This window comes from Rutilus rutilus (genome assembly GCF_951802725.1).
Source record: "Rutilus rutilus genome assembly, chromosome: 19".
Taxonomy (NCBI): Eukaryota; Metazoa; Chordata; class Actinopteri; order Cypriniformes; family Leuciscidae; genus Rutilus; species Rutilus rutilus.
In genome coordinates, this window is record NC_140232.1 from 13,347,832 (window position 1) to 13,360,904 (window position 13,073).

Sequence of the window (13,073 nt, forward strand, 5' to 3'; positions counted from 1 at the left end):
ACTTCAATGTTTAATTTGTGTGACTTTATCAAAGCATTTGAATTGTAGGCATATGTATTCCTTAAGTTGCGAGCCTGTGCGCTTTACCTGACGTTTCAAGCCTTGGTTATACTTTCGCCTGGCTCCGCAGCGCGAGTCTCCGCAGACTGCGCGCGCACCTCCCCAAACGGACGAGGCGTTTATACTCGACGCGCTCGCCGTTGTACTATTCTTTTGAAACGATGGTTAGGCCAGGGTTAGGCCCGGCAGGTGTGCACGGACTGGGTTTAGTAATGAAAGGCTTTCAATGACCAAAAAAATAATTCGGACTGACAAAATAATAAAAAATGACATTCTTCTTTTAAATAATAATAATAATAATAATAATAATACAAATAATAATAATAACGACATTCTTCTTCTAAATAACAATAAGCTTCATTAATAATAAAAATCTAGAAATCAATTTTGTTTCTTTCCACTTCCCTGGTTTCGCTTTCTCTTTCTCAAAGAAGTTTCTCTTCTTTGCCGTCTTCCGTGTGTCCATGGCGTAAAATGAGGGCGTGGGGGGAGCGGAGACTTGAATATATAGGGGCGTGTTATTCTAATGACGCTCGTTTTCAGCCGCGGCATTTATCAAGGGCAGGTATTGCGTACACCTGGATTTCAAAGGTACGCACAGCTTCATAAATCAGGCGATGAGAGGAGTGTAAGCATAATTTTACGCCAATATATACGCCCGTTTCTACGCAAGATTGATAAATGAGGGCCATTGTGTCAGTGCAGTCAAAATATAGACTGTATATAGAAATATATAGATTGTCTGGTGGTAAAATGGAGACAGTTTAGTTGAATGTTTAAGATTTCAATTGCACAATCTTCAGTTGTAGGAAAAAGTCATTGCCTTAAAGCATTAGTTTACCCAAAAAATTAAGATTCTGCCATCATTTACTCACCCTCATGTCGTTCCAAACCAGTAAGACTTTCATTCTTCTTCAGAACATAAATGAAGATCTTTTGAATAAAATCTTTTGAGTGATTTCTCTCAATCCATTGACAGCTTCACAACTACCACTTTGACGCTTCAAAAAGTTCATAAATATATCGTAAAACTAATCCATATGTATTGTTTCTGAAGAGAAACAATCGCTTTATATGATGAACAGGCCTGCATTTAATCTGTTCATCATATAAAGCGATTGTGTTTCTTCAGAAAATTTGGACTAAACCGCTCAATACATATGGATTCGTTTTACGATGTATTTATGAACTTTTTTGAAGCACTATAGTGGTATTTGCATAGCCATCAATGGAGGGTACAGAACAGGCTCAGATTTTTTTTCAAATATCTTCATTTGTGTTCCGAAGATGAACGAAAGTCTTACTGGTTTTGGAACAACACGAGGGTGAGTAAATGATGACTGAATTTTTATTTTTGGGTGAACTAACCCTTTAAGAAGCACCTGGATGATTCTCATGAATTGTGGTACGATGCATTATGGACAGACAAACTAAAGTATAACTTTTTGCTATACATACTGTATGCTTAGTTACAGTATGTTTGACGTGAACCAGTCAACATAGTCCCGAGTGGTGTATGGATCCATCATCATGTGTCAAGTCCAAAACAGAATGAATGTACAAAATAAAATGTCCAAACAAATAGTCCCTCGTGAAACACATTGAGACAACCCGCATCACAGATCGAGCTGATAAACTCTGTGACATCAATATGCTGAGTCATTATTTTGAGAAAGATTTGTAAAATATCAAACTATATCCACACTGACAATTGTCAAATCGTGTTTTCTTAGTACTGTTCACCTAAACTAAGGAATGAGTTCGTCTCAGAGAGGTTACGGCATTTCCATCCGTCAGATAAGGTACAGTGACTTCAAGATGGCAGAGATTCGATGTAGAATGACTCACCCACAAACACCCACACGCTCTTGACACATTCACACAGACCACTGATCTCTCCTCTGAATTCTGTCACTCCTGTCCAACCTTGAGCCGGCTCTATTGAACCCTGCAGAAGGTGGATCGATATCCCCGCTTGTTCTGACAGTTAATATTCATACTGCCCACCGTCCAGGAAAATACCAACCTGAATCAGCGCTTTTGCTCTTTTCATTATTCATACATATTTTTGCAGAGGAACTTTAAATATCTCCTCACTTGTTGTCTCTTCAAAGTCCCATAAAACTAGGAATCTATCTCAAAACCTACCCTGTCTACCTCGACAACATTTTTTGGCCATTTGAGATGGATATGCTTGATGTTAACTAAAATGTTGGCCTAAATGAGGTATCTTCAGTGCTCAACAATAAGACTAGCCCAGAGCCAGTGTGAAAGTTACAGACCTGTTGACAGAACTGTCGCTACGCCTTACATTTGTTGATCATTTTTATGTTTTATGCCTTATAAACGTCACTGATTTAATTCACACAGGTCAAATTATTTAGCTGGTGTAAATGGATTATGATTTTAAATCTCAAGAATGAGATTGAAGGTTTGAATGGTAAAAAATATATACAAAACGGTAACACTGTGAAAGCTATAAATTCACAAACTGGAAGACAATTGCGTAGCGTGATTTAACTGTGTAATTTGAGGAATAATTTCAAATGAAAAACCTAATAACAGGGTTCCCACATTCCTGAAAGTCCTGAAACTAAAAAAACTGATCAAAAGTTCATGGGAATACCATGGAAATTTGTATAGTCAATATATTTTTCCCCCTGTTGATGCTAAATTCTAAAATGTTTTGTATAAATCTAATATTGAATGGAAAATATTTCTTTCTGCCAAACATTAATACGTTATTTTTTTTGTAGTGCCATGAAAATATTGGCAGTACAAAGCTTCATTACTGTCCCGATTGAGCAAAAAAAAAAAAAAAAAAACGTAATATTGAGACTAAGATAGGAGAATAATCTTGCTAACTACAGTTTTGAGATGACCTTCACATCAGAAGATCAAACAGAGCTCTTTGTGTAGGTCGGCTTACTAGATTTTGAGGCACAGCAATCTCTCCAACACTTCAGCACTTTCCTTCCAAGTGTTTTTGGCTCGCTTGTCTGTCTGAAGTTCTGTACGCAGTTGATGCTTCGCTACGAAGACAACACGTTTTGTGATTGTGTCCACATAGACGAAAGTTCGAGTCACATGTTGAGAGTGTCGTAGAGTGCCTGTTCGGAGGTTGTAGAAAAAGACACCGTTGACAGGTCGCAGTATCTCATTGTTCGGTTTGACTGCGCCCAGCACTCCAGTCAGTCCCCAGTCCAATTCCAACTCTGCCCAGTGGATTAAACTGAGCTTAGTCAGCCTGACAGTGTGCGCTGCATCCAGACATTGACATATTTCAGACTAAAGCGCTTTTTGAGTGAGATGAGTTTTGGGAGATGCGCTCTGGAGTGTGAGGAAAGTATGAATATTTTTCTCTCCCACCCTGTCTGTCTTTCTTTCTTTGACTCTCCCTGACTCTTTTAAACCACTGTCAAACTCTGCACGGCGAGGGAGAGAAAGGTTTAGACGTTTCTAAGCTGCCATCAAACTGAATAAATGTGCGTTTGTAGTCATCATGAGGGATTCTTTAAGCAGTAAACTCCCCAAAGTTCAGAACAACTCGAAACTAAATAATGAGAGACTGGCGTCAAGTGATTTGCTGCATGATTGCAGTTTTCAGGTGTTTACTCCACTTGATTTGTTTTCACTGTAATATACTGATACCTGTTTTCTAAGATGTCTGATACAACATAAAGCGTAGTCCACATCGCAGATTATTCAGGCCGACAACCACTCACTTAGGAATATTCACTCTGAATAATGTGTTAAACAACTTACCGTAGTTTAATGTAACTCTCAGAACAAAACATAATTGATGTGATATTACATGCTGTCAGTTTATGCAGCGTAAACAGTGTGAGGTCGTGCATGTAAACTTGTTCAAATATTCAGTGCTTCAAACTTTTTCAAATCCAGCTTCTAGGTCTTCCTCAAAAGAACTCATTCTAACAGCATGAGATCTTGTAAACACAATATTTTCTGGTTTACTGATAAACCTGTGCACCCCAAGGACCCCTGGAAATTGAGTAAAGCCAATCAATCAGATTGGAGGTTGCAGTTTTGAGAATGCCTTTGCCAATTTTGTGTGCACTAGACAGGGTACAAACATACGGTTCAAGGATAGTCTGATTCATAAGACTAATAACAGACCAGAAACTTGAAGACATAAAATGCAAGTGGCTTTTAGTCCATGTCTGTTAGTTTTAAGGTCATCTACAGGCTAGAGTATGCCTAAAAGCTGACAAAGTACAATTCTAGCACATGTACACCTTTTTCTTCTTGGAAATCAGACCAAAATAAATTAATGCATTTTTCTTGTTTCCAGGGGCATTTATACATTTCTGTCCAAGAAAATGGTCTCTTATTACCTGATAATTGCACTTGCATCTGACATGCAATTGCAAGTAGCAAGTAGACTAAATAAATACTATTTAAAAAGTTCCCACTTTAGTTGTCTGTATATTTAATAGTAAATACATCAACAAAAGAAATGTTCATGCAAATACTAAACTAATTGTCTATAGTTAGGATGGCAACATAAAACAGTTTAAAATGAAAACACTTTCCACATCAAAGACTGTGCATTCACTAAACTTACAGTATTTTGACAAAATCTGTTCATCAGTCAAGTCAAGTCAAGTCACCTTCATTTATATAGCGCTTTTAACAATATAGATTGTTTCAAAGCAGCTTTACAGTGATAATAGGAAATTGCAGTAACAGAGATCGTTTTGGCTTTACAGCAGCTCTAGAATAAAGTTATTGTCCAGCTAAAGTTAGTTTTGATTGATTGATTCACTTCTGTTGCAGAGATCATTAGTTATTAACTTAGGGGCCGCTAACACGACACCGTTCTAATAGAAAACCCTCAACATGCTCCGGCCTGCTCATCCACACAAACAGTGCCTGGTGGCTCGAGAATGCAAACCCTGAAATAGATTCCAAGGTGCAAGCCTTGGAAATAAATGTTGAAAAAAAAAAAAAAAAGGTTATCTCTGCGTAAACCTCAAAAACGCAAACCCGCATGCGTGTTTAGTCTATAGATATGCGCGTTTGAATATATATGTGCGCAGGTCTGTACTCCTTGTTCACAAACCAACCCTCAACAAACTACTTGTCTGGCCTTTAAAATGTATTATAAAGAATTATTTATCGCTTCCGCGTAGCCACGTGAACCGGAATTATCCTGACAACGTTTTATCTGTACAGAGGTAAAGGGAAGAGAAGGAGTGATAGAAGTGGGCAAATTTGTCAGATGCTAACATGGATAGGTTGTGTGACTTGCCCTAATCCTCAAAAACATGAGCAAAACTACTTGAAGAGAAAGTTTGCCCAAACATTTTTATTCTATCATAATTTGCAAATCCATAGGGTAGTTGTTCATCTTCTAAAGACAAATGCAAATTTATTTATTTTTTATAAAATCAGAGAGATTTCTGTCCCTTCTTTGAAAGTCCATTCCACCATAACTTTGACACATAATCCATGTGAATTGAGCAGTTTAATCCAAGTCTTCAGATGATGAACATATTTAATTTAGGCTTTTATTCACATATAAACTTTAATCAACACACATACATAAAACACGTCAAATATGGTAAATGGAAGCTCAAACATGCTTGCTTGACACACAAGAACAAACCTCATTGGCTCTTTTCAGAAGACTTCAGAAGTCTGCTCGATTCATATGAATATCCGTTTACTTACGTTTTGTTCTTTTTAAATCATCAACGTTTTTCCGAAATCTCTCAGGTTTTATTATAAAACTTCAATTGTGTTTCGAAGATTTCGAAAGTCTTGTGGATTTGGAATGACACAAGGGTGAATAAATGATGATTCATTTTTAGGTGAACTTAACCCTTTAAGTTAATATAAAACGTGAATGAGAGCATGAAATCTTTAACATTTCAAGCAGCATTTAATAATAAACTAATGAATACATTTCAGCATTTGATTTTAAGGACAATTTTGGGTCACCACTCCATGTCCAATGGGGAAACAATCTGGGTCCTGCAGCAAAACCAGCTGAGAACCACTGTTTGAAAATGATGCTCAAGAAAATGACCGTAGTATTGCATGACAAAGCCTGAACACAAAGTAAGTCTAGTATGCAGTGCACAATACAGATGTTATCTAATAATAACCATTGCTTTGATGTAGCCAAGAGCGGGGGGTGGGGGGCTCGTTGGCACACTCTTGCGGAATCAGTATGTGCAAACCACGTTCATATCACACTTTGTGTGTGTGTGTGTGTGTGTGTGTGTGTGTGTGTTGTAGAGATCAAACTAATGAGAACCTTTGGGACTCATGCTCTCCTTCTTGAGAGAGAAAGAGAGCGTCCCATCCTTTGTACTCCCACTCAATGACACAGACTGACTCATTAATAAACCGCTACCTGATACAAGCATGGTTTAAGGATGCTTACTATGTGTGAATGGATTCTTTAAAAGTGTGTGTGTGTGAGAGAGAGAGATAACTATTAGTCATAGTGTGTGTACATTAAGATACATGGAGTGGTGAGTGTGTATACTGTACCTGTGGCATAATGTCTCCCACTAATGGCACTTATTATATAGATGAGATATCTTGGGAAATTAGTCTTTTAGTGCCCCTAATTAATACCAATGTATAGTAATCACGCAGTTCTTTCTTTTCTGTACCCCTTCGCTCTTTGTTTTTCTTTATTTTTTCAGCCATGCTCGGTTCCACTTGAGTACATTAATACACACACAAATGTCACCTGTGGGCACACGCAACATAAAGGTAAATTGCAGGCAATTATTCAAAGAGTCAAGGATGTGCATGAAATTTAAATATCAACAAATAATGAAAAATAATTGGAACTTTTAACTGAATCTCTGAATGACTCATCGTTCTGAATGAAACCTCAGGAGCAGGAGAGACAAAGAGTTGTATCTCTTGAAAGGTATTTATTTTGTTTGTAATGCGACATATAATTGAGGGCATAGATTGGGAAAAATGTCTATTATTTCCTAAAATAATTTGAAATGTAGACTTGTCAGACCCCAGCACACCTTTCTACTTTGCAGAAAGTCTGTCTCAGATTTACCAATACCTTTTCCCCCCAGTTTTCCCATCTGAGGGCTTGAAGATCATGGGCATTTATTTATTTATTTTCTTCTTCTTTGGAGAAAGAATTGTGTGATTCTTTTTATAATACAATGAACTTTAGATGGTGAAATCCCTGAGTTTTAAATAATATTTTGTTGAGAAACAAGGGTTATATGTAAAGTTATGCAAAAGTGTAATTTCAAGTCTAATTGGATATTCACTGAGGAAAAAAGGCAAATAGAATGTTTTTCTATTTATCAAGAATTGATTGAATTGTGAAAATTTGGATTATTTGCTTTTTTTCTTTAGTGGTTTTGCCACTGAGCACAGATGAATGTGTGTATGTTTATGTGATTACACACAAGGCTTGTGCCTCTTAACTCAAGTGTATTGAAGCACTTTTAATCTGTGTCTACCCAGTAGCTGAACCCAGCAGGGCTTAGGTGGGTTTTAAAATACCACTGCCAGAACCCCCTCACAACATTTACACAACATTTTCCAAACAGATGGGTGCTTGGCAGTGGCATAGCTCTGAAGCCAACCTTACCCGCAGGCACAGATGATGCCCACACACCTGGACACACTTGTTGTACTGCACTCAGGAAGCAGTCATTTCCACGGCAAGCTGTGCCGACAACAAAGCTGCAAACACACACTAACGCCACACAGCAGACGATGCCTTGGGGCAGTTCTACTTCTGTTTAATTTTCGCCAGAAATAAAAGTTGAGGTTTTTTTTTTTTTTCAATCTGGGTTTAGAATCTCTTGGAAGTGCAGAAGTGAGGACTGTAATCTGCAGCGGGTCGCACTTTTAGCCAAAGAGTGTTTTATTCCAGGCATCATTTGTATTCCGATCTAAATCTGACGCCACAGCCACAGATCAGAGCCGGAACGCTTCTGGTGTTTGAGAGAGGGGTGGAGGGGGGAATGAAAGATGAGAGGGAAGAGAGGAAAAAAAAGTCACTGTTTTGTTAACTGAAGCACTTTGTGTTAGTGGCACGCTATGGATGTATCACACCCTATGTTAAGCATATGAAATACAAGGCCATACCCCTTCAAAAATGGAAATATGTGCATGTCTGTGTGATTGGGATGCCATGAGGAGTTATCTGAATAGCACCTGCAACATGGTTATTATTGGATCAAGCTTTTAGATAGACCAGACTGACAGTCTCTGCTCCACTCCGATTACCTGCTAAACCCGGCCTGGCATAATTTTTTTGTGTGCGGGAGATAAGCTGTTTGTGACCTGTGTGAAGCGCTGGCATTGACCTGACACTTAATCCATTAATGGACTGTTCATACTTTTTTCATTCACTGTTACATGCACTTTCCCTCCAGACGTGAACACATGTATCTGATCTAGCACCCTAACACATACATGCTTAACATCTAGTTTTTCAATGGCTGCTGCCAATATTTAGAAAGCAGTGCGCTCAATAGTTGATTCATTGCTGATTTATTTGTTGTAATCACTTGTTGTAATTAGTATACACTACCATTCAAATGTTTGGGGTTGGTAATGGCTTTTATCCTCACCAAAGCTGCATTTATTTTAATTTAAAATAAATTCAGCTTTGGTGAGGATAAAAGTCCTTACCAACATATATATATACTAACACTATACAAACTTCAGTGTCACATGATCCTTTAGAAATCATTCTAATATGCTGATTTGTTGCTCAAAAACATACCCTTAAGGTGATGATACACAGAGCAACTTTTTGAGCAATGTTGCTGGGCAATCTTGCCTAGCGATTGTTGCTTGGGCACTTTCCCATTGAAAATGGGCAATAAATACATATATGGATAATTTAGATCGGTCGTGGGCCCTGTGTCTCATCTGGTTGCCCGTTGACGGCAACATTGCCCAGCAACATTGCCCAGCAACATTGCCCAGCAACATTGCCCAAAAAGTTGCCCTGTGTATCATCACCTTTACTGTTTCTGAACTGTTATGAGGTATATGTTTAATAAGATGTTTAATCTTATACCCTCTTTCTTGCCCCTCTCAGGCATTTTAGAGACAAAGAGGCTGGACATTGTCCATACACGAGATCCCATCCCGCAGTCGCTCGGTGGAGTTATATACTATGCAGCCGATCTACCCATATGGTGGCAAGTCCCTCAATACGTCCTCATTGGTGTCAGCGAAATCTTTGCTAGTATTGCAGGTAGGTGGTTCTTTGCAAAACACTTCTGAACACACAAACACATAATGATTTTATAGTGTACAAACTGTATATTCTATCCCCTAACCCTGAGCTACCAAGAAAACTTTACCACTAAGAAAACTTACTGCATTTTTATATTTTCCAAAAAGAAAAAGAAAGTATGATTAGTATGATTTATAAGCTGTTTTCCTCATGGGGACCAAAAAATGCCCCCCAAAAAACAAGGATTTTGGATATTGCCATCTTTGGATAGACTTTTCACCCTGAGCCACACATACACACAAAGCTCTTACTTTCACAAACAGAGCTTCTAAAGGGGACCATATTCTACATTTTTTGTAGCATTCTTTATTAAATTAATTTATTTTAGAATGTTTAACAAGGTTTCTTGCACCAAAAATATGGCACTGAAATTACTGAATGAAATGTTTGCTTCTGTTCTGAAATGTTTAAGACTGCTATATGTAAATGACCATTGTTATAAATAACTAACCTCAAATGAGATCCAGTATGGTTAGGTGCTGAAATGTAAACTTGGACAGTCAAACTTTAATATGTTCATAATTCTGATGTCAGTATGATTTCTAAATGACCCGTTTTTGCTGCAGTATGTCATACATAAACACAATCGATGTATTAAAATTGATGTTTTCCATGAAATGGCCCTTTTAACATTTAGTGGTTCATGAGGTGATACTGAGCCTGGAAGGACATTTGAGAGATGATGACCATGATGAGAAACGCCTCGGATTCTGATTGTAGAATCAATTTTTGTAAACATCAATTTTAGATGCATATAATGAATAACTTGTCTAGATAACTTGAAGCTTGATTTAACACAAGTGTGTTTTTTTAACACAAGTGTGCTCGGTCTCTTCTGTGCACTGTAGAGTTTTTCCGTAGGATCATTCATCTGTCCTAATGACCATGCTAATCAATGCGTGTCCTTTTAAAAACTGCAGTAAACTTCTCTCTGCCTTGCCTTTGTGTAGTAGCTCTTGTCTGAGCCTTTGCTGAAATTGCTTGCTAAGGAATCCATGGCTGTATCAATCAGGACCGATCGATTGGGGCTTGGCGATACATTATTGCAGTTGCGCAGTTAAGACGGCCAGGGAAAACATCTCGCTCCTGCTGGAATACACTGAGAAAATATCAAGAAAGTCTCTAGCAAGTGGGTTTGAGATTAATGAGAAAATAGATGAAAGGAAACTAAATCCCCTAACACAGTGTTTGAAAGAAGAAAAAAAAAACTGTGTGGGAGCGGCTCCTATTACCACCTTCACTGCTGAGATCTACAGTAATTACAGCAATTTCTGTCATGATGAGAATTGTAAGGAATTTCATTTGGATTTCACTTAACAAATCCGGTTCCTTAATGATTCCATAAAGAATTTGTTTTTGTACACATCGTCACTGTCAGGCGGAAACCTACTTTTCAGGAAATGGAAAAACACTGTATTTTTTAAATAATAAAACACTGACTACATTTACATATGCAACAATAGCGCTATTGTTTCTAATGATCAGAGTAAGGTCTTAATGTTTTCATGACACGAGCAGAAGTCTTCACTCCAGTTTACATGCAATTTTCATTATTCTGAATATTTGTTAATAAGATAGCCACACTCAGATAGGCATACACCGGCCATTGTTTTAATCTACTCACAACAAATTCTAAATACATTTTTATGGACATACTGCATATTATTCGGCACGGTCATAAACATCGCAATTCTGGGTTTGCCTACTCTGCCGTCACGTTCTTTGTGTCTACTGGATGAAGATACAGAGACTGAGCAGCGAGTTGTGTTGACATAGTTTAGCGATCTGGAGAAGAGAAAACTTCAGAATAATGTCACATTGTTCATTCATGTAGCAAGAATGCACCCGTTTACGTCTGAGCACATGTACACTTTGGTCAGAGTGGTAATAATGCAATTAAGGTGTCCCTGTTTATTGCAATTACAATCAGTGTACGCCACATAGTTTAAAGGGATAGTTCACCAAAAAATGAAAATTAGCCCATGATTTACTCACCCTGAAGCCATCCTAGGTGTATATGACATTCTTCTTTCAGAGTCGTTTCGAGCACTTTTATCACGAATAGATGCGCTTTGATGTACTTAATATACCCATTGACTCCCATTATAAAGCTTGGAAGAGCCAGGTTTTTTTTTAATTATAACTCCGACTGTATTCGTCTGAAAGAAGAATGCCATATATACCTAGGATGGCTTCAGGGTGAGTAAATCATGGGCTAATTTTCATTTTTGGGTGACCTATCCCTTTAATGCGAATCTGGTTACTACGATTATGAGCTTAATTGCATTAGTTTAATCAAAGTATTGCGTTTACATAAGGTAAACATCCCCAAATCCCAAAATTGCCAAGATCCCATTATAATCGCATTATGAGGGTGCAGGTAAACGCACTGACTGTATCATCAAAGTTGAAATTGTGGCTTTATATATGGTCAGACACTTGCATGTGTCATTATATTATTAATATTTTATGAAAATCAAGCTCAAATAGAGTTACGAGGTTTTTAACCAGCGAATGTTAGATATACGTGTTTTGTCCGTCATTAGAACGGCCGCATCTGAAGCAGTAAATGCATCGCATTAACTTTTCATCAACTTGTGGATGCTCAGTTTTTTCCATCATTTGACAAAAATCTCTTGTTATAAAAGATTAAGTGCTTCTTCGCACAAGCTATTTAAGACAGTATTGGCTATAACTGGACGGCAAATGCAAGACTAAGATTCTCTGCTCCTCCAATACATAAAATAGTGGTACATATAAAGTGTTTTAATTTACACTTGTTTTATGTGTTTTAATGAGTAAAGACAACACTGTACTTATTCAAACAGTTCTTTATTTACCCTTGCTTTGCAAACAAGCAGAGGTCTAAAATGCATGTGGCACTTCATTCAAGATTGAGGCGGGGTGAAGTTATGAGGTTTTACTGACAGTTTGAGAATCCAAAGGAGTTACGGTTTAGTCACAAGTTCTTTTTAATATTTTTCATTGGTTAAATTTGCAAAACCCAAAGTAGTAATAATTGTAATGATTTATAAAAAAATAAAATAAAATAAAATAAATATGGAGATAGATAGTTTTACTCCAGACCACGACAAAATGAGAAAGGACTAAAACATTGCTATTTATAATAATTATTACAAATAGTTCACTATTTCTGCCCATACTGACGCCATTGAGCCAATGTATAACATTTAAACTGATTCAGTATCATAAAGCTTAAAAATGTAATGCAACAATGGTTTTTGCTTTGTTTTGAATTGGATTTGAGTTTGTGGCTTGACTGACTGACTGATTCAGTGAGTCACTTCAAGATTCATTAGTAAATCATTTTGATTGATTTGTTAAAAAGAACCAGTTCACAAGAATCAATCATTCACACATTGAACTACACTGGTTGTCCTACATTTTGTTTGATTCCCTTTAAAAAAAAAAGAAGAGGTTTTTCGAGAGGTTTGCAGATTACAGTTATCCATGGCACTTGTCTTATTTGTGTCCGCTGTCTCATCTCTATATTTACCGCTGGTTATGTGCCTGTCTGTGTCCATAAACATTTTCACACAGGTTAGCAGTGTTCAACTCTCCCCGAACTTACAGCTGCGTTCATTTCAACCCTTCAGCTTCTCTTCCAAGGTCATGTTCAAAAATGCTTGTTTTCCTCTTAGACACACACCACACCGGTAATTTTACGCCCATTTCACACACAGAGTACATCAAAGGCTGCACGTCCCCCCTCTTAGCC

At 37.5% G+C, this 13,073-nt stretch overlaps 1 protein-coding gene across 1 annotated transcript in view; it reads left to right on the forward strand.

The window, feature by feature from the left end:
* slc15a4 (solute carrier family 15 member 4) overlaps window positions 1-13,073 on the forward strand; it is a 60,443-nt gene that overhangs the window by 18,736 nt on the left and 28,634 nt on the right. Inside the window, exon 7 of the mRNA XM_084390366.1 lies at window positions 9,134-9,292. Coding sequence (XP_084246492.1) covers window positions 9,134-9,292 — 159 coding nt within the window. The remainder of the gene's footprint in view (window positions 1-9,133; window positions 9,293-13,073) is intronic.